At 38.6% G+C, this 20553-nt stretch overlaps 3 protein-coding genes across 6 annotated transcripts; all 3 read left to right on the top strand.

Annotated features, from left to right (window-relative positions):
• The first annotated feature begins 395 nt into the window (after nucleotides 1-395).
• LOC103430915 (argininosuccinate lyase, chloroplastic-like) lies at nucleotides 396-4668 on the top strand. Of its 4 annotated transcripts, XM_070811972.1 has the most exons (8): nucleotides 429-570; nucleotides 876-1037; nucleotides 1234-1558; nucleotides 1654-2034; nucleotides 2313-2461; nucleotides 3209-3500; nucleotides 3778-3942; nucleotides 4184-4668. In XM_070811972.1, exons 3-8 carry the CDS (start codon nucleotides 1241-1243, stop codon nucleotides 4439-4441), a joined length of 1563 nt encoding a protein of 520 aa, XP_070668073.1. In that variant the 5' UTR covers nucleotides 429-570; nucleotides 876-1037; nucleotides 1234-1240; the 3' UTR covers nucleotides 4442-4668. The 4 variants fall into 4 exon arrangements, with proteins under 4 accessions (XP_070668075.1, XP_070668074.1, XP_070668073.1 ...); XM_070811974.1 differs by lacking the exon at nucleotides 876-1037 and having other exon boundaries at nucleotides 396-570; nucleotides 1319-1558; XM_070811973.1 differs by lacking the exon at nucleotides 876-1037 and having other exon boundaries at nucleotides 396-570.
• A 587-nt stretch (nucleotides 4669-5255) lies between these two features.
• On the top strand, nucleotides 5256-5786 carry LOC139191510 (uncharacterized). The gene has a single exon (XM_070812397.1). The coding sequence runs from the start codon at nucleotides 5256-5258 to the stop codon at nucleotides 5784-5786; it is 531 nt and encodes a 176-aa protein (XP_070668498.1).
• A 3936-nt stretch (nucleotides 5787-9722) lies between these two features.
• Nucleotides 9723-18866, top strand: LOC103430916 (protein XAP5 CIRCADIAN TIMEKEEPER). The gene is made up of 13 exons (XM_008369059.4): nucleotides 9723-9859; nucleotides 10299-10524; nucleotides 10748-10813; nucleotides 10924-10988; nucleotides 11101-11213; nucleotides 11614-11692; nucleotides 11802-11878; nucleotides 11962-12023; nucleotides 12132-12263; nucleotides 12364-12417; nucleotides 12556-12621; nucleotides 12803-12877; nucleotides 18590-18866. Exons 2-13 carry the CDS (start codon nucleotides 10354-10356, stop codon nucleotides 18638-18640), a joined length of 1011 nt encoding a protein of 336 aa, XP_008367281.1. The 5' UTR covers nucleotides 9723-9859; nucleotides 10299-10353; the 3' UTR covers nucleotides 18641-18866.
• Nucleotides 18867-20553: the final 1687 nt, after the last annotated feature.

Raw genomic sequence — 20553 nt, 5'->3', positions numbered from 1 at the left:
CGAAAGACCTTCAAGTATATATTTTTTGAACACTCATGGCGCGTTTACGTAACGGTAATAAAAATAGGATGAATTGAATTGAGGAGGAGTTGAAATGAGAAGAAGTCAAAATCGGATTCCTGTTGAAGCGGTTTACTTAAATGTTCTGGAATCGGAATAGAATTTCATAAAGCTGTTTACTAATTCAGCAGAATCGAAATACAAACATGTATGATTACTAAAATGTCCTTGTCCCAAATCAAATATTTTATATACTTTAATGGGTTTATAAAGGATAATCTTGAAAATAGGAAAAGTAAGTGAGGGTATAACGGAAACAAAAGTATCATTCCGATTACCCAAACAATCAGGAATTGGATTACCACCTATATCTAGGAATCCAATTCCACCAACCCAAGGAATTAAATTCCAAAATTTATGTGAACCCACTGCTTTTTTTTATTCCTAAATCGGAATTCAATTCCACATTACGGATACGTAATCAAGCCATCAGTAGTTTTAGAAGTGGTACCTCTTGTCTGCGCCGCCAGCATCTGACTCCACCCTCCTTCCGTCCTTCCTCCGGCAACTGTAAGTCCTTCTTCACATTATCTTCGTCTTCTTCTTTTCCTTTTTCTTGTAAACTCATTTATGATTGTTTCTGATTTCTGATATAGTGATTTTGGATATAGGAATCAATGTTGATGGGTTTTTAGTTGATAGTTTTTTTAGGGATTTGAGGACTTTAATTACTGCCCAGTTTCTGATTTCGCATAATTCCTAACCTTTTAGGGATTCAAAAGGGTCAGTTAATAGTAAAGATGAAAGCTTTGGATGATTTCACATAAATGTCTAATTTCTAATTTCTGAATTGGGTTTGTAATTGAGCTCGGCAGCTTTGCGGATTTCAGTCCACCCGTTTTTTGAACCTGAATCCGTCCCTGCTCAATTTCGACTGCCATTTTTTGTTCTTGTTTGGAAAGGATTCATCTCCAGTGTTTGGGATGACCATGACCATGACCATCTTCTCTTACCCTTTGCACTATTGAATACATTAGGTTAGGTTCTGTTTTTCGTTCTTCGTTTTCCATTTCTGAAAATTTGTAAAAATTACTTCTGATTGTTAGCATTTTTTTGTTTTTTGTTTATGTTTTATGTATGGTGGCTTTTGTTTATAACGGCTGGACAAGTTGGTCTCCATATTTGTTCGAATTTGTCACCACCCATACATTCATTCTTCATCTACCACCACAGAGTGTACATGAACATGGAGTCCTTAGCTGTTTTCAACTCCTCACTCTCACTCTACTCTCCCTCGCATGACCACTTCATCCCAAAGAACCTTGGACCCTTCCGTACGACATCATTGCAACCAATGCATAAGATGGAGGTCCGATGTGCTGCCCAGGCCCAATCCACTGAAACCAAGTCCAAGGAGGCCAAGCTCTGGGGCGGCCGCTTCGAGGAGAGCGTGACTGACGCTGTCGAACGATTTACTGAGTCCATCTCCTTCGACAAAGCCCTTTACAAGCATGATATCATGGGCAGCAAGGCTCACGCTTCCATGCTAGCCAAACAGGTCATTCCTCTTTTCTCATTTTTTTGGTTTTTTAAGTTTTATTTTTCCAGGTTCTGTTTGGTCTGAGGGGAAGCTTTATTTTTTATTATGTTTAGGGATTGATTACTGTTAATGACCGGGATAGCATCCACAAGGGGCTGAGCGAGATAGAAAGGCTAATTGAGAGTGGCAAGTTTGAATGGAGGACCGACAGAGAAGATGTGCACATGAACATTGAGGCAGCGCTGACTGATTTGATCGGCGAACCGGCTAAGAAGCTCCACACGGCTCGGAGTCGAAACGATCAGGTTTTGACAGATTTTCGATTGTGGATCCGAGACGCGATTGATGCAATTGGAGTGAAGATTAAGTATCTTCAATTTTCGCTCGTCAAATTGGCAATGGAGAACGAGGGTGTTATCGTTCCTGGTTACACGCATTTGCAAAGGGCTCAGCCTGTTCTGCTTCAGCATTTGCTCTTGGCGTTTGTTGAGCAGGTTTGTATCTGTATGGCTTTGCACGATGCAATTCTTTAATTATTAACATATATTTATATGGTTTGTGGCCCTTGTATTGTGGTAGTTGCTATGCAATCATACCTTGTTTGTAGTGTTTATAGTGGCTTGATAGTTGGTTTGTGTATGAATTTGTCAATTAGTTGTTATTACCATGTTAAAATTGAAAATGTTGGTTGCTTATGGAGTACTTTTCTTTGCTGTAGTATATCCTCGGCCTTCGGAAGAGACTAATTTTGGCACTTTTTCTTGTTATGTAGCTTGAACGTGATGCTGGCCGTTTACTAGATTGTAGAGTGAGGTTGAATTTCTGCCCCTTAGGTGCTTGTGCATTGGCCGGCACTGGACTTCCGATTGATCGGTTTATGACCTCTGATGCTTTAGACTTTACTGCTCCTATGAGGAACAGGTACGTCCCTTGGTTTGACTTTGACTCTTTGGTTGGGATCGAAGTTGACTTGTGCTAGTGTGCGGCAGCATAGAGCTATGTTGCCTTTCTGTTTCATTGGTACTTTGCAAATGATGTTATATACTGGCCAATAGTTAACACATTAGTCAATTACTTCATGGCATTCTCATGTTGTCCCCTTTTCCCGTTTTTCCTTCCAATGCATGTGAGACTTTGCAACATACATGATTATAGTTGGGAGGCCCTAAGTATGGTACAAACAGTAGTCCCTCAAGTCTTCAGTTAAGAGAGTCTTTTGGCTGGAGACTTGAAATTCAGTCCATGTGTGGGCCGAAGTAACTAGATGTCGTCTAGAACTGAATACTCGATATGAGGCGGTGCTCAATGTGAAATGATGCTCAACTAGAAGTAGCACATGTTGCGAAGCTGCTCGGCTTGTGGCTTATGTTGCCTTGGTTGGCTCGGCTTATCTTTTCCTTTAACTTAGGGTTGATGATTATTTTCCTTTTTTTCTCTCATTAACAATCCACTATTGGAAAACGCAATTGTTCAACTCATACATTCATCACCCCTTTGCTGTGATGCCATACAAGTACATTAGGTATGCCCAATGAGGTCAGTTTAATGAGTGTTAGTGGTTTGTGGTGCCATCTGTTGGGTCTAAATCTTGTCTTCTGGTTGGTCGTGTATTACATGCTTCTTTTTTGGTTTTCACCGATTAATAATTAGTTTCTTTTCTTAATATAGTATTGATGCAGTGTCAGACCGAGATTTTGTCATGGAGTTTCTTTCTGCTAATGCCATCACAGCCATTCATCTCTCCCGGCTTGGTGAAGAGTGGGTACTGTGGGCTTCAGAGGAGTTTGGATTTGTCACGCCAAGTGACAAGGTTTCAACAGGAAGTAGTATCATGCCTCAGAAGAAAAATCCAGATCCCATGGAACTTGTTCGTGGAAAGTCCGCTAGAGTAGTAGGAGACCTGGTTACCCTTCTCACATTGTGCAAAGGACTTCCCCTTGCTTACAATCGTGATTTGCAGGTATAATCTTTTCTCTTCTTTTTTGAATTCACATGCAATCAGCACAGAAAGGCAAGGGTCTAGTTGGGTCTGTTCACTCTTTACGTTCTTGGGCCTGCAGCCAAGGTCTTAGTTGGATATTGCATGCATATTACTTTACTTATACACGAACACAATGCTACATAAAAGGATCTATTCCGCTTGCACTTACAGTGTATAAAATTCATTGGTCTTTTTACTAATCCTGCAATATTTTGAGTATGATTGCGGAAGGTTCTTTCTTTTCCCCTTGAGACAGGAAGATAAGGAACCTGTCTTTGACAGCGTGAAGACAATATTGGGGATGCTTGAAGTATCTGCAGAGTTTGCACAGAACATTACCTTTAACAGGGAGAGAATACAAAAGAGTTTACCTGCTGGTCACCTTGATGCCACAACGCTTGCTGATTATCTTGTGAAAAAGGCAAGTTCTGTTGACTAACTTTCATTTTTGCCAATTATGACGAGCTTAGAACTTCTTGGACTTGAAATCATCATTCTTGATTGGATATGCTGTTCTAAAGCTGAAGCTATCCTTTGTAACTATTCAAATTCTTGGATCAATGTTCTCAACGGCCCATTTTATTTGCGTGTTTTACGATCACATGTAATTCATAACATTTGTCAATAATTGCTACTGAAGTTGCTTTTCTTGTTTTATAAAGGGAATACCTTTCAGAACTTCTCATGACATAGTTGGGAGGGCAGTTGCCGTGTGCGTCTCCAAAAGTTGCCAGCTGCAGGATTTGAGTGTCGATGAGCTCAAAAGTATTGATCCAGTGTTTGACAAGGATGTATATGAGTTTCTTGGAGTAGAGAATTCAGTTAAGAAATTCTCCTCGTATGGCTCCACAGGGTCAGCATGTGTCGCCAGTCAGCTTGATCATTGGGTTACAAAACTTGAAATCAACAGAGGGGTCTGACAAACTATGGTGCTAGAGATGGATAACGTGGATCGCTGACATCGATAAGGAACACATTCACTGGACGCTTTGAAGTAGTGCTTCGCTGAGGAACGAATAGTCTTGAATACTTGGAGTTAGCGAGTATGAAAGATGCGAACTTCTCTCAGGAAGTATGTTAGATTTGAAGGATCAGATTGTTGTTCCATTAAGTTCTGGTTGGATCAATTCACAATTATTTTCTCTAATTTGGTTGAGTACTTGAACAGTTATTGAGAATGCGATACAAAATGTACAGGGAGTTAAACACAAGGCATTTAAGGCCATCTCCAACCGATGGCTGGCCAAAGGGCTCGTTTTAGTCATTTCACAAAAAATCGTCTCCAACCGAAGGCCAAATGTTCATAGGGCCAAACATAATTTATTATTTAAAAACTACAACTTAAATTCAAATCCAACAACTAAGTGACGTCAGTTAGCCGTTGGATTTGAATTTTTTTTGCTATAAATATGGTGGATATTGGGATATAATTCACACAACTTTGAACTCAATCCATTTAAATTCAATCTCTTTCAATTCAAGTTTGCAATGAATTCCAACTTTGGATCCTCTTCAGATTCCAACTAGGGGTCCTCATCCAATTCCAAAAGAGAAGCAAAATGAGCGCAAATGAGACGAGAAGATGAGGAGTCTGATGAAGAAGTTCAAGTAAGGCGCAACAAACAAAATATAGCAGCAGCCATGGCTGCGACCATGGTGTGTCAGCCAAGTGAGGAACAACCTCAATGGGGTGGCTCTATTGCTGGTCGCTCTTACAAACCACGAAACAGAGCGATGATGCATGCCAATCTGATGAACAACTACTTCGACCCCAACTCGGTGTACACAGAAAAGGATTTTAGACGTCGCTTCCGGATGAGGCGTCATGTCTTCGAGCGTTTACTTTGTGATGTCCAACAGGTCAATCCCTACTTTCGACAGAAGCGGGACAGAGCAGGCCGCCCTAGTTTCTCACCTCATCAGAAGGTTATTGTTGTACTCCGAATGACGGCCTATGGCTCCCCAGCTGATTCGATTGATGAAACCCATGGTATGTCTAAGTCTACATGCCTTGATATTCTTCAAGAATTTTGTGACACAATTGTTCAGCTTTACAAAGACGAGTACATCCACGAGCCAAATCAAGAAGATCTGAATCGGCTCCTTCGTAAAGCTGAAGACCGTGGGTTTCCGAGCATGATAGGGTCATTAGATTGCATGCATTGGGATTGGAAAAATTGTTCCACCGGATGGCAAAGAGGCTTTAGCGGAAGGTCGAGAAAGCCAACTGTTGTGTTAGAGGCGGTTGCCTCATATGACACATGAATCTGACATGCTTTCTTTGGAGTCCCTGGATCCCAAAATGACATTACAGTTCTTGGGCGTTCACCCCTCTTCAATAACTTAACGGAAGGTAAAACACCTCAACTTGACTATTGAAAAAATATTGAAGGAAATTATTGAAAAATTGAAGGAAATATTGCAAATGAAATGAAGAATTGAAAGAACTTCACCATATTAAAAATAAAAATTAAAAAAAATTAAGAAAAAAACCCAACGGCTAGCTGAGTCAGCTAGCCGTTATATTCAAAAAAAATTCAAACTATTAGTGTCGGTTATAACCGACACTAATAGTAAATAAATAAAAAAAATTTGCCTATGAATACCTATTATTGTCGGTTATAACCGACATTATTAAAAAATTATTCTTTAATGCTGTCGGTTATAATCGACGACAAAAGGAAAACTATAAAAAAAAAAAAATAGCCAGCCTTTGAAATTCTGTGGGGCCTTCCCAGATTCCCGAGCCCTTGGTTGGAGACGATTTTAGGGCTATTTTCGGGCCCCTGGCCCTCTGGACTATTTGGTTGGAGATGACCTAACCTCCCATCAATGACGGCGCCTTGTTATGCAAGAAAGTGCGTAATTTGTTTGAGTTGCCCTTACCGTGACATCCTCGAAAATGTAAGACTATTTTCGAGTAGATACACCCGGAGGGTACATCTAATCTTCGTCCTAAGTCAAATTTGTGTTCTTCAGGTTAATCATAACTAAGTTTCTAAAGCAACGACACAAGTTAGGGTACAAGTCAGATCAATATTGAAAGGCATTTGTATTGTAGTTTTTTGTTGATGAACGATAAACCAAAAGATTAATGAATCCAACAGCCAAAAAATAATAATGATTACCATGATACAGCCTTGTCTGAAGACACTACTCTACATTTTGAAATGGCATTTGGCAAGGCATAAGAAAATGCAGTTTACAAAATAGAGAACACACAACAAAATTATGAACTTGTTTTTCTAAAAGCGTTTTTAATTATTTAAAAGTACTTCTAAATTAAGCCCTTGAAATTTTTTTTTTTTTTTTTTTTATTTTTGTCAAACGATGGACTAATCTTATTAGATATGGATAGAAATGTTTACATCAAATGTCATAGTGTCGAATAACCAAATAACATATATAACCTCCTTCATGCTCTTTGCTTCAATTTACCATTAAGGGAGTAGAATTCGAATATCTTTTCCACATTGGAAAGAAAAATATCACTAAATTAAGATCTAATGTAAAATACATAGTCATTATACTTTGGTCAATATACATAGATGTTGTATTGTATACAAGATAAGTTTCAGTAAAGAAGAACATGATAAATTATGAGTCAAATATTAAATATAAACAAATCAACGATATAAATCTAAAGATATTTGAATCTAACAATGGTTACTCGAATAAAGTACGCATGAAAAAAATTCAAAGGAAAAAAGAAAAAAAATAAGGGGGTTTCTCCATTTTAATCCTTAATAAAGATTGAAATTCAATTAAAACCTTATGTTAGATTATATATTCATTATAGTCCTTTGACTAAATTTCCATGTCAGCATAAATATTAAAATTTATATTTTCTTGTTTTGAAATATTTAATGCGTTTTTTGGGTTCCTATAATGCCCCTATTAAATATTTGATTTTAATTTGCTCCATATTTTTTGGCATTGATTATTGTTTGACTTTCTAAAATGATAAACATAATTCAAAAAAATATTAGTGATACCTAACAAGAATTAACAAATACCTAATTCAAATGATTCATTATCACAAGCACAGAGGAAATATAAATAGCCAAATCATATATTTTACATAATCGAATGCACTTAAACCATGTCCTAATGTGCTTAAATCATATAACCTAGTCAAATGCACATAAATCATAGTACCAAGTCAAATGCACTTAAACCATGATACTTATATGAATGCACATAAACCATGGTACCTATATGAATGCACATAAACCATGGTACCTATATGAATGCACCTAAATCATGGTACCTATATGAATGCACCTAAATCATAGTACCTATATGAATGTACCTTAATCATTTAGGTACTATCAATTAGGTCTTATCCATTCGGTATTGTCGGTTAGGTACTATATAGTGTATGTTCGATTAATTCGGTACGATCAATTAAGTTGTGATCTCACATTCTATTTTCTCAATTTGTATTTTTTTTTCATTTATCTCTGGATTCACCTTCAATTTGGCATCTAAAAGCCCCTTTTTTCTCCTTTCTTCCGAATACAACAAGATTTTTGGTTTGTAAGTTTTCTGGTTTTTTTTGTTTGATCATGGTTTCTGAGTTTTCTGGGTTCCTTGATTGGAATAACACATGGAGATTTATGTTATAACAAACATGTTAATTATGGATCTAGTTAATTAAGCATTCTTGAAAAATTAATTATATATTTGTTTCTCTAATTGGTTTTAAAGAATAATAAGGGTAAATAGGGAAACTAAAAATGCAATAAATTTATTAAAAAATGATTAAATGTGACATGGAATACTATAATCTGACATGGAGGACTATTTTTAGTTTTTAATCTTACATACGGTATTATTGAAAAAGCAATCTTATTTAGGGATTAAAATGAAGTTTTCTAAAAAAATAATTAGAATAGGATATGATTGGTAAAACTCTGCCGAACCTGTTCAGTTAGAGTGCCTAGGTCGTAGCGCCCCGTTTAATGTATAAAAAAGAAGGAAGATTCTCTCATCTCCTAATCTCTCTCCCCTTCCCTCCCCTCATAATTGAATGTTTACAGTTAAGTCATGTTAACATCTTATATTGATTTTTTCATAAAGACAATAAGACAAAAAGCAAAGTGTGAGAGGAGAGGAAGAAAGTGAATGAGAATAGGAGAGGAGAGAATCCTACTCCATAAAAAAAAGGCTTTTAGATCCAGGTCCAAAAACATACAGAGCTCGTTTGGATATGATTTTAAAATAACTCAAAGCGCTTTTGGTGAAAATATTTTTAGAAACAATCCTTAGTAAAAATGCTAGTAAATCTTGGAAAAGCACTTAAAGTGCTTCCTGGAAGAATCACATAACTGATGCTTCTTGTAGAAAGCATTTAAAGTACTTTTGAGATCCAAAAACATTTTCTCTAAAAGCGCTTTCAGTCATTTTAAAAGTACGTCAAAACGAGCCCATAATGTTTTTAGGAGTGAGTCCAGTTATCCAATTATATGTTTTACTTTCTTTTATACTCATTTTATATTTTCTAAAAAATTAAAAATCAATTAAAATCTTCTAATATTATGCATTTTCCAACTCCAACAAATCTAATTAATATCTTATAACAAAAAAACTAATATACGAACATAAATCTATATGCAAAACATTATACCCTAACTCAAGTAACAAATATATGAATGTATATTATATGTATACATGAGATATGAAGCCTAACTAGAAGGTAGAAAAAAAATCATGACATACCACAAGCAAGACACATTAATTTGTGATAAGTTGATTATAAAAAAAAATGTTAAATAAGTAGATAAATACAATTAACCTGTGATATGGTTTGATTATAAAAAATAAAAATAAAATCTATAAATGGTGTTTAAAGCATGAGAAAGAACAAGAAATAACAAAAATAAATAAATAAAAAGAAGTAATTAAAGAGATAATTAGGAAGAAATTTGATTTTTATAATAAATTTTATCATTGAAGAGATAATTATTGATAAGTAAATAATTAAATTTAAAGAATTGAATTTATTTTAATAAACTAGACTATTCCTACCATTGACTCAAAAAAATTGATCTTATATTAAGTTCTCCTATAAAAAATACCATAACATAGTATTACTATTTATATTATAATATAAATAAATAAATAAATAACGAACTTGATACGTGTCGCGTATTTTAATTTGAGTGAAATAAATAAATAAATTGATACGTGTCGCCACGTAACCTACTTAAAATGACTCCCCACTTCTCTTCGCAACCACCTTCACCTCCCTCTAATTTTCTCTTCCCTCCTTTTTATCGTTCGGATTCTTCTTTCGGCTCGTCTTCTTCTTCCTCAATTCGTTTCTACACACCCAGGTATTTCACCATCTTTCAATCATTGATTGTTTTCTGTTAATTTAGGATTAAATTATGGCTTAAATTTTGCTAATTGAGGTTTAAGAGTGCGGATTTCTTGAGACAAATGCGTTCGTGAGCGAGTTTTATTATTTGCAGTCAGTCCTGCTTCCTTGTTTAGGGCAAACATATATTTGAGCTTTGAGTGGCTAACTTCTACTTGACATTTAAATTAATACATTTTCCTAATCACAACAAGTTGTGTTCAAGTTCTGAGCATGGAATTTCTCAAATTTATAATCCACGAGTGCTAAAGCTGTTAATTTTATGCTGAAATTCCTAATTATTTGAAATAAATTATGGAATTTTTTAATAATACGGGTCAGATTTCTAGTAGGTTTATGCTGAGGAGTTGTTTTTGTCAAGAACCCAGATTATTAACCTTAATGTATTTTATCAGTTCAAAGTAAGGGATACCAGGAGGGGTAGGGGTTTGAATACAGAGAGAGGAAAAGATGTCGGGTATGGGAGACGGATATGTGGGCACGGCTCAAGATGCCGTGAGGATTCGAAGACTCGAGAAGCAAAGAGAAGCCGAGCGCCAGAAAATTCATGAGCTCAAAAGCAAGTCGGCCTCCGATAATGGCCAGCCGGGTCTCCTCCAGTTCGGATCAAGTACTTCTGAGGTTTGTCTTTGAAATCGAACTCATATCTAGGGTTTTAAAGTTTCCCCATGCTCATATACTTCAGTGTCAGTTATCTCTGTTTTACCGGTGAATGATAAGCATGAAAATTGTGCAATTATTCATTCAGTTTTTACTTTTTGTCCTTATTAAATAGATAATGATAGCAAGTTTGTATAGACAGAATTTTAATCATTTATTAACGATTTATTGTTTGATATTTCAGATTCTTGAGACGGCATTTAAGAAAGAAACCATTGGTCTGGTTACAAGGGAGCAGTATGTGGAGAAGGTGAATATAATAAAACAGTAGCATTGTTTTTTTTTTTTTAAATTTACTTATACTAATGGAAGCATAAGATGGTTAAAATGCGGTGCTTGTACTGTCAATTTATGTTGTAGAAAGAAAATATTAAGAACAAATATGAGGAGGAAGAGAAGGAGAAACTTCAGAAGCTACAACAAGAGTGAGTTTCGTAACTGAGGACTCTGTTGCTGTTTGACTTATGAACATTTGAAAGTGTTTATATTTGTCAATGTCTGCAACAGTCTAATATTGTTTTTCCTTTTATAATTCAGGGAGGAGGAACTCCAATTACAAAAGCGAAAGAAGAGGAAGATAAAGGGGAGTTCTCGATTATCCTTTGCAGATGAAGTTGAGGATGGAATTGAAGAGGAAGGTGGAGAAAATAGTAAGAACTTCTCTCCTTAAAGAATTAATAAGAATTATTCTGGTTATACAGTGCCTTAAGTTGCTCATAGGACGCATATTGTTCTTTTTTTTTTTATGACCGACCATCACTGAAGTTTATTGTTTGGATTTGGAATTTTGTAGATTGATTTGGCATTTCTTTTCACCATTTTATTTGACACGTTCTCCCCTGATGAACTTTAGATGTAGATCTAGACTTATATATATTGCAACTTTCTTGTATAGAAGTCCATTTTAATTTTTGTCGAGAGCGTATATTTTGATACTTGATGATTTAGTGGTCACTTAAGGGTATTCTTATCTAGTGTTTTTGTGGATGCCCATTAGAAACTTAATACTGATTCTTGTTCTCTCATTTTGATTATATGCTTTTTCTACAGAAAGCACGGAGGCTACAAGATTACAGTGTGGTAGACTTGGGAAAGATCCTACAGTGGAGACCAGCTTTCTGCCAGATAGGTGTAATATTTTTCTATGTTTCTTTCAAAAACTTTTATATCTTTCCCTCTTATTTGATTCTTTTTTGGTCTAACATTTGAACTTAAGAGGTGCTATGGATTTATTTCAGTGAGCGGGAGGCAGAGGAACAAGCTGAGCGTGAAAGGTTGCGGAAGCAGTGGCAGACTGAGCAGGATAAAATAAGAAGTAATTTTGCTTTTCTAATTTTCTCTATTTTTCTCCTTTTCCAGGAAGAAGTTTTGAAAGAAACTTTTACCGTGTTTTTTCAGGGGAGTCACTTCAAATTACTTACAGCTATTGGGATGGAACTGGGCATAGGAGAGTGCTACAGGCAAGTAACATGCTTGACTTGCATTTGTTTTCCCTTCATGATTTCTCTTTTAAAATTGAAACTATCGTCTTTTCCATTATTTTTCATATTCTGTTTATTTCCGTTCAGGTAAAGAAGGGTGATAAAATCGGAGATTTCCTTAAGGCTGTTCAACAGCAACTTGCACCTGAGTTTCGAGAGGTGCGAACCACCTCAGTGGAGAATTTGCTATATGTAAAAGAAGATCTTATCATTCCACATGTAAGAAAAAACTGTTAGTAATGCATTTGCCTGGTAGAAACTTTACTGAATAATTGCTAATTAATTTCCCATCACTTGTGTCATGATTGTGGAAGTACAGCAGCATAGTTTCTATGAGCTAATTGTAAACAAGGCTAGGGGCAAAAGTGGACCGGTAATGTTCAATATTTCTTCTTGTTCTTCTTCCGTCATTTGGGAAAAATTGTATTAAGGTTAAGTTTGTCTGAAATATTATTGTAGGATGTGCTTATTGATAGTAACTCATTACGATATTCTGTTGTATTTTGTATAGCTTTTTCATTTTGATGTGCATGAGGATGTGCGAACAATTGCTGATGCTACAATAGAGAAGGATGAGGTACATTGTCGTTTCATTATTAGTAATCCTCTATTACGTAGAAAGTTTCCAATACTAAAGAAATGAAAGACAAGCATCACCATGGCTTGAGTATGCTTGCTTATACTTTTCAGGTATCTATTTCTGGTAATGACATGGCTCCCTTCGTATTCTTATATCTCTGCTTTTATTTTTGTGGCAGTCTCATGCTGGGAAGGTTGTTGAGAGGCATTGGTATGAGAAGAACAAGCATATTTTCCCTGCTTCCAGATGGGAGGTACCCTCTTTCTCTCTGACTCCCTCTCTCACTCTGTATTCTTAGATGTGTGCTATATATAGTATGTATGTCTGATAGATGTCGACAACAAAGTGTCCCTTTCGCCTTTTCACTGCAGACAGGATTGATAGTGTGTTACACTGCATGCCATTCTACAACTTGTTTATCTCGAGTATTAACTACAATGCTTTTGAGTATGCGATTTCTGTGTATGTAGTGAAACCAATATCTGAATGTTGCTGATAAATTTTATTTTTACGTGGGATAACATTATTGTGTCCACCAGCATGGGCGGTAAATAAATTTGAGTATGGGAGCGGGGTTTAATTCTCTAATATCTCTTGGATCACTGCCTACCCTTTTTGCTACTTCATCCAAGTATATAAGATGGGTTTAATATACTTGAGTAGCCAAAATCAAACATAGACTTGCAGATGAGGCTTCGTGCTTCTTTATTCTTTTATAGCAATATGGGATGTTCACTTTTGGTTTTGAGTGACAATATATCCACCTTAAAAGTGTATAAACCTCTTGTGATGTTTCCTTCAAAGTTTGCATCATTTCTCTCGTAATGTTCCAGTATCGATGTTTCCCTGTTTTAAGTTCCTTGTGTTGGAATCTAAAGGTCTTTGCCTAAGCCGATCAAAGACAGAATATATGGAGTGCAAGTTCAGTGCAAATGGAGGCCAAAACGAGTTAGGGGTGAGGATCGGAGATCAAAAAATACCAAAGAGCGACCGTTTTCGTTACCTAGGATCTATCATGCAAAAGAACGGAGAATTAGATGGAGATCTCAACAATAGAATACAAGCTGGATGGATGAAGTGGAAGAGTGCATCCGGCGTGTTGTGTGACCGCCGTATGCCACTGAAGCTCAAGGGAAAATTTTATAGGACGGCAATAAGGCCGGCGATGCTGTATGGCACAGAATGTTGGGCGGTGAAGCATCAACACGTACACAAAATTGGTGTAGTGGAGATGAGGATGCTTCGTTGGATGTGTGGGCACACGAGAAAGGATAAGATTAGGAATGAGGATATCTGGGGTAAAGTAAGAGTAGCCGAAATTGAAGGAAAGATGAGAGAAAATCGGTTACGGTGGTTTGGACATGTGCAAAGAAGGCCTACTGACGCTCCGATTAGAAGATGCGACTATGGGACAGAGGTTCAGGGTCGAAGGGGTAGAGGAAGACCTAGGAAAACTTTGGAAGAGACCCTAAGAAAAGACTTAGAGTACTTGGATCTAACGGAGGACATGATACAGGACAGAACACAATGGCGTTCTAAGATTCATATAGCCGATCCCACTCAGTGACGTGGATTTTCCAAGTCTCCAACCGAGAAGTTTTCCTCACTCGGGAAATTAAGGGAACACTACCTCAACCTACATGCTCCACTCACAAAGCTTCAACATACAAGCTTCAACAAAAGAAAATTCAAAGAACTTAGCGAAGAAGGCTTTGGTGTATTTAACACAATACGTTGAAATGAAGGAAAGCTTATTTATTGATATCCTCGATAAGTTACAAATATGTACATATACTTGAGTAAAAATAAACAAACAAGAGGGAGCCTTCACAAAGGTGGCTTAGGAGAAGTCTCAGCAGTCGGTAGAGCCCTAGAAAGAGAAGGCACCGGAGGGGGATCATTCGGAGCCTCAGTATTGGACAAAACCCTAGAAGGATGAGGCATCAGAGGTTGATCATTTGGAGCTTCATTACGCGGTACAGCCTCAGAAGACGAAGGCAATAAATGCATTTGAAACAAACCCACAAATCTCTGATGATCAAGTAAAACCTGACCATCAGATTCCTTCATCTGGTCAAGCTTCCTCTTCATGTTTGTAGCATAGTCATGTGCGAGCCGGTGCAACTGTTTATTCTCATGCTTGAGCCCTCTAATCTCCTGTTTGAGACTCATCACTTCAGCCGCCAATGATTCAACTTGGCGGGTTCGAGCAAATAGGCGTTGGGCCATATTAGACACAGAACCTGCACACTGAACACTGAGAGCCAGAGAATCCTTAACAACCAACTCATCAGACCGTTTGGAAAGTAGTCTGTTATCTTTGGGAGTGAGAAGGTTCCTGGCCACTACCGCAGCGGTCATATCATTCTTCATCACGGAATCCCCAACGGTAAGAGGACCAGTAGGGGAGACGAAGGATGGGCGCCATATGTTGTCTGGAGAAGGAGGGGCTGCCTCTTCAACAAGGTTCAAGTCAAAACGACGGTCGGAGGGGCCAGACATTTTCAAAGGTGTTGAAGAGAGAAAAGGTCGGACAAATCAAGATCTTAGAAGTGCAAGAATGGAGCTTCTACTGGTGGATATTCAAGTGTGCTTTGGAACTTAATGTCAGCCCCTATAAAAAATCTGTACTCGACGAAGCTTCAGAAATCGAAGAGGCGCCTGCTCAGAAATCGAAGAGACGTTTGCTTTCTCAAAAGCTGGGCTGCTCAGAGACCACGAGGGTCGATCTCAGAAATCGAAGAGGCGTTTGCTTTCTCAAAAGCTGGGCTGCTCAAAGACCACGAAGGCCGATCTAAAAAATCGAAGAGGCTTGCTTTCTCAAAAGTTGGGCTGCTCAGAGACCACGAGGGCCGATCTCAGAAATCGAAGAGGCACCTACTTTTCCAGCCTTGTCAGCACCTGTCACACGCACACTCAGCTTTGCGGAAATTATGGGCATTCTGTCGAAGATTTCTGGCGAAGTAAAAAGCACATGAATCGTACTGTTCAATCACCCACTTCCCACACGCAACAGTAACTCATGGGTACCACAGATAACTTTGCCAAAGTTCTCTGACAAAGTTGAGACACGTGAAGCTTGCAGCTCCCGCTACATCGCTCTGACCAAGAAGGGTAAAAGAATTGCAAAGAAACAACACTAACAAAGTTTAGACACATAAATTTTGAAGGTCTAGCTACCATATTATTACCCACAAGGGTAAAGGAACAGTACCACTGCTGGATAATTAGAAAGTCCCGGTGTGTCAACCTCTGTGCTTCGTGGCAAGGTAGACTAGCAAACATGCCCAACCTTTACTCACATTCGAGAAAACACTTCCAACAGGATTGCTTGCTCCAAAATCGAAGAGGCATCGCCCTTCGAATCTCGAGAGCCAGACTCCCAACATGATTACTTTCTCAAAAATCGAAGAGAAGGTAAAGGAACAGTACCACTGCTGGATAATTGGAAAGTCCCTGTGTGTCAACCTTTGTGCTTCGTGGCAAGGTAGACTAGCAAACATGCCCAACCTTTACTCACATTCGAGAAAACACTCCCAACAAGATTGCTTGCTCCAAAATCGAAGAGGCACCGCCCTCCGAATCTCGAGAGCCAGACTCCCAACATAATAACTTTCTCAAAAATCGAAGAGACACCGGTCTCCGAATCTCGAGAGCCAGACTCCCAGCAGGATTGCTTTCTCAAAAATCGAAGAGGCATCGTTCTCCGAATCTCGAGAGCCAGATCCCCGACAGGATTGCTTGTTCGAAAACCGAAGAGGCACCACTTTTCCAACTTCAAGAGCTGGATCTCCTTGGATAAAGCTTGTTTGTAATCTTCACACGCAACATCAGCTTTCCAGATACCTCAAACCACTTTTTCAAAGTGCTCTGACAGAGTTAAAACATGTGAAGCTGGCAGCTCCCACTACCGTACTATGACCAAGCAGGGTAAAAGAATAACATTATTACTTGATGTTAGGGAGACTCCTATATATGTCGACCTCCATCCCTAACGGACATGCAGACCTGCAAAAATGCTCAACCCTTTCTCTTATCTGAGAGGGCACTCCCAACGAAGCCTTTCGAAATATTCAGCTTTCTTTCCCCCCGATAATACCTCTGTAAACAAGCTATACTAGAGCAAGAATATCTCATATCATCAGGGTTAAAAGTAAGAGTATTCCATATCATGCTTTTTCCCTGTCTTTTCCTTTGGCCTTGTTCTTACCTGCAAGACAAGGAGAAAGAGAGCAATTAGTCAGCACTTGGAATCAAGCTTCCAGCCAGGAACTGACTGCCTGGAACCCCTTACCTGATTACTTACCTGGCATTGCTCTCGAGTACTCATCTTCAACATCTTATGCTTCCAGGGAAGATACCGCATCTGCCTGAGGAACAGATAGGGCAAGTGAGAAGGATACAAGGAAGCATGTGGAGACAAGCGTAACAGCACACGTGCCGATACATCCACTACTCTGTCAAAAGCAAAAGTATCCCATATCAGCAGGGTCGAACGTACTCTAGATTTGATGGATTTGTTTTGACCCTCAAATTCTTCAGTCGACCTTATACTCTGGAGGAAACCAGAAAACCCTCCAGCCCGGTTCAAGAATAAGCCTGTGGAAAGTTACTTCTTCAAAAGCAAAAGTATCCCATATCATCTCTTCTCATTTTTCTTCTCTTTATCCTTCATGCTGCCTGCAAGATATGAGAATGGGAACAATCAGCCGGAGCTCTGATTGCTTACCTTGTCTGTCACCTCTTTCAGCAGATCCCCTAGCCCGGCGACTTGGGGGACTCCTACTACATGGTTTGTATCGCGCTTGACCAAGCCTGAAACTACAAGTAAGCTTCAAGTGAAATTGATACATTACCTTGTGCATCTCCACCAGTTACAGATACCACCCCTGGATGGAGGAAGAGTACTTCCAGAAAAGATGCCACATCTACCTATGAGACAGATAAGGCAAGTCAAGACGATACCACACTCCGGTACTTAGAAGTTTCGTGGTTACGAGATCATTCTCCCACAATATTTCCTAATGTCATTTGTACTAAATCATTCACTTGTACTCACTAAAGGAGAGCTTGAACCTATGTACTTGTGTAAACCCTTCACAATTAATGAGAACTCCTCTATTCCGTGGACGTAGCCAATCTGGGTGAACCACGTACATCTTGTGTTTGCTTTCCTATCTCTATCCATTTATATACTTATCCACACTAATGACCGGAACAATCTAGCGAAGATCACAAAAAGTGACCGTTTTCGCTACCTAGGATCTATCTTGCAAGAGAACGGAGAATTAGATGGAGATCTCAACCATAGAATACAAGCTGCATGGATGAAGTGTAAGAGTGCATCCGGCGTGTTGTGTGACCGTCGTTGGCCACTGAAGCTCAAGGGAAAATTTTATAGGACGGCAATAAGGCCAGCGATGTTGTATGGCACAGAATGTTGGGCGGTGAAGCATCAACACGTACACAAAATGGGTGTAGCGGAGATGAGGATGCTTCGTGGGATGTATGGGCACACGAGAAAGGATAAGATTGGGAATGAGGATATCCGAGGTAAAGTAGGAGTAGCCAAAATTGAAGGAAATATGAGAGAAAATCGGTTCCGGTGGTTTGGACATGTGCAAAGAAGGCCTACTGACGCTCTGGTTCGAAAATGTGACTACGGGACAGAGGTTCAGGGCCGAAGGGATAGAGGAAGACCTAGGAAAACTTTGGAAGAGACCTTAAGAAAAGACTTGAGTACTTGGATCTAACAGAGGACATGACACAAAACCGAGCGCAATGGCGTTCTAGGATTCATATAGCCGACCCCACTTAGTGGGAAAAGGCTTTGTTGTTGTTGTTGTTGTTGTTGTTGTTATTGTTGTTGATGTTTCTGTTTACAGAGATACCCTACTATTGGGTACTTGTTTATGATCTTCAGCGTTCTTTTTAGTCACCCGTTTTATCTATTTTCTAATGGCAGATATATGATCCAACGAAGAAATGGGAGCGTTACACAATCCACGGGGACTGATTCGTTATCACAATTCACAGACATGGGAGACTGAAGTGAATACAGTTGCGAGTTGTTCCTCGTATGCTGCACAACACTATTAGTTAGAGGGTTGAGGTTCTGTTACTGCAGCTCCTAGTTTTTTTTCCTTTTCACTTAGTGGTCGAAACAGAGATCAGACTAACAGAATGTTGTTAGCAGATTGTATACACCTTAATCAGAACTGTAACGAAATCTGTTACGAGCATTTGGAGCTTCGTTCATTTGCTATTTAGTTTCTTTGAGGTTCTGTGGAGATGTTTGAGATGGCAGACGTTGTGCTTATGCTTTTAGAAATGGTAACGTTCCTGAAAGATTAAGGATTTTTTTGGTAAAAAGGTACGAGTTGCTTGCAAACGTTATTAGTCGACTGGTCATGTTTTTTACTTACAGCAATATTGGAGAATAAAATGGTCAAAGGCGAGCCCTTTCACTTCACTCTGGAACCGTACGGTCCAATAACCCCCGACCGCTGCAAAACCCGAACTGGGTTCCGGAACATTCTCTGCTCGATCCAGAAGGAGCAGAGAGGTTGGTGGAAGCGGTTGCTGAAGACGGAAGAGAAGCCGGCGCCCTACATTAAGGGCGCGTTCGTAATCATATTGAGAGGAATTGGATTAAGAATGAATTGGATTGAGGAATTGAAATGAGGTGGAAACAGAATCAGTTTGTTTACTAAAATTGTCTGGAATCGGAATAGGAATGATGTTGAGTTTATATAAGTTGTTTACTAATTCACTTAATCGGAATTAAAACTAAGATTACTAAATTGCCCTTACATAAATAAATTAATTTCATACTAATTAATTAAAAATTCCACCCATCAAATATCCTTGCTCCGTTTGCAATCCCCCAATAACTCTTCATCTTTCTTCTTTCTCGTAAAGTTTGCACCGCCATCATAACCAACCATCTTCAGCTTCCCCCTCTTATTTTTCCATCTTCCTCCATCTCACTCCAACCACACAACCACTGGAATATACCCCACAACCACCATAGCAGTGGATCCACCACCATTGCAGCTTCAATTCCAAGTGTTAAGAGTGTCGTTCAATTGGCAGATGCGGCACCGAATGAGTTTCAAAACCGTTCTTCGCTAACGACAACCCATTCCACCAACTCAGTCTTCGAAGCCCATCCTGGCACAAAATCATCCAGAATTGTGATTAAGCTAATGAACGTGCAAGGGAGTCGGCAGACTGGGCAAAGAGAGTCACAAGTACGAAGGGGGAGGTAGAAGATATGGGGGTAGTTTGGGTATAAAAGTTGGATTCCTAGAAGAGCCTTCTCCCTGGAATCCAAATACCACCTCCATCTAGAGGACCTGATTCTGGGAGATTTAGGGATCCAATTTCTGATTTTAAGTGGACCCCATCTTGTTTTTTATTTCGGAAATGTTAGTAAACGGCTTGAATGCCTGGAAAAGAATGCAATTCCATTTCTTGCCATTCCGTTATGGTTTTGTAAACACGTCATAATGTTAATTGGAACAAATTGTTTAGGTTAATATTTGAATGTTGGGCTTGAAGAAAATAAAGCCCAAGGATGCCAATTAAAATAGATCTGCCTGAAGCCCAACACTAAGTCCAGAAGCAAATTGAAACTTTCTCAGCCAAGGTACATGCCACGTGTCTAGAATTGAAATAACAAGTGATGGAGACTAACCTACTATCAGCCAAAAAACAATTTCCAGTGGCATTACAAGTAATAAGTTGATGACTCGCTACCCTCCAAATGCTTTCGGGTAAGATCAAAAGCTACAGCAGTAGGGCCAAACTGCCTATAAAAGGAAGAAAAGACAATGAGGACAAAGACACTTAACCAATCAAACAAATAAATATACAAACTCTGCTCTCAAGTTAGATTTGCATCCAAAAGCTGAAATCAACTCAAAT

The sequence above is a fragment of the Malus domestica genome, chromosome 14 (assembly GCF_042453785.1).
Source record: "Malus domestica chromosome 14, GDT2T_hap1".
Classification (NCBI taxonomy): Eukaryota; Viridiplantae; Streptophyta; class Magnoliopsida; order Rosales; family Rosaceae; genus Malus; species Malus domestica.
The sequence above is the reverse complement of the archived record's forward strand: the minus strand, read 5'-3'. Positions and strand labels throughout refer to the sequence as shown.

Bases quoted from the DNA above. Each gene is read 5' to 3' on its own strand.
- LOC103430915 (XM_070811971.1), top strand. From the start codon at position 1,127: ATGTTTTATGTATGGTGGCTTTTGTTTATAACGGCTGGACAAGTTGGT. The intron at 1,559-1,653 runs GTCATTCCTCTT...TATTATGTTTAG, and splicing joins CTTCCATGCTAGCCAAACAG to GGATTGATTACTGTTAATGA. The intron at 3,943-4,183 runs GCAAGTTCTGTT...TGTTTTATAAAG, and splicing joins CTGATTATCTTGTGAAAAAG to GGAATACCTTTCAGAACTTC.
- LOC139191510 (XM_070812397.1), top strand. From the start codon at position 5,256: ATGATGCATGCCAATCTGATGAACAACTACTTCGACCCCAACTCGGTG.
- LOC103430916 (XM_008369059.4), top strand. From the start codon at position 10,354: ATGTCGGGTATGGGAGACGGATATGTGGGCACGGCTCAAGATGCCGTG. The intron at 11,879-11,961 runs GTAATTTTGCTT...GTGTTTTTTCAG, and splicing joins TGAGCAGGATAAAATAAGAA to GGGAGTCACTTCAAATTACT. The intron at 12,622-12,802 runs GTACATTGTCGT...TTTTTGTGGCAG, and splicing joins CTACAATAGAGAAGGATGAG to TCTCATGCTGGGAAGGTTGT.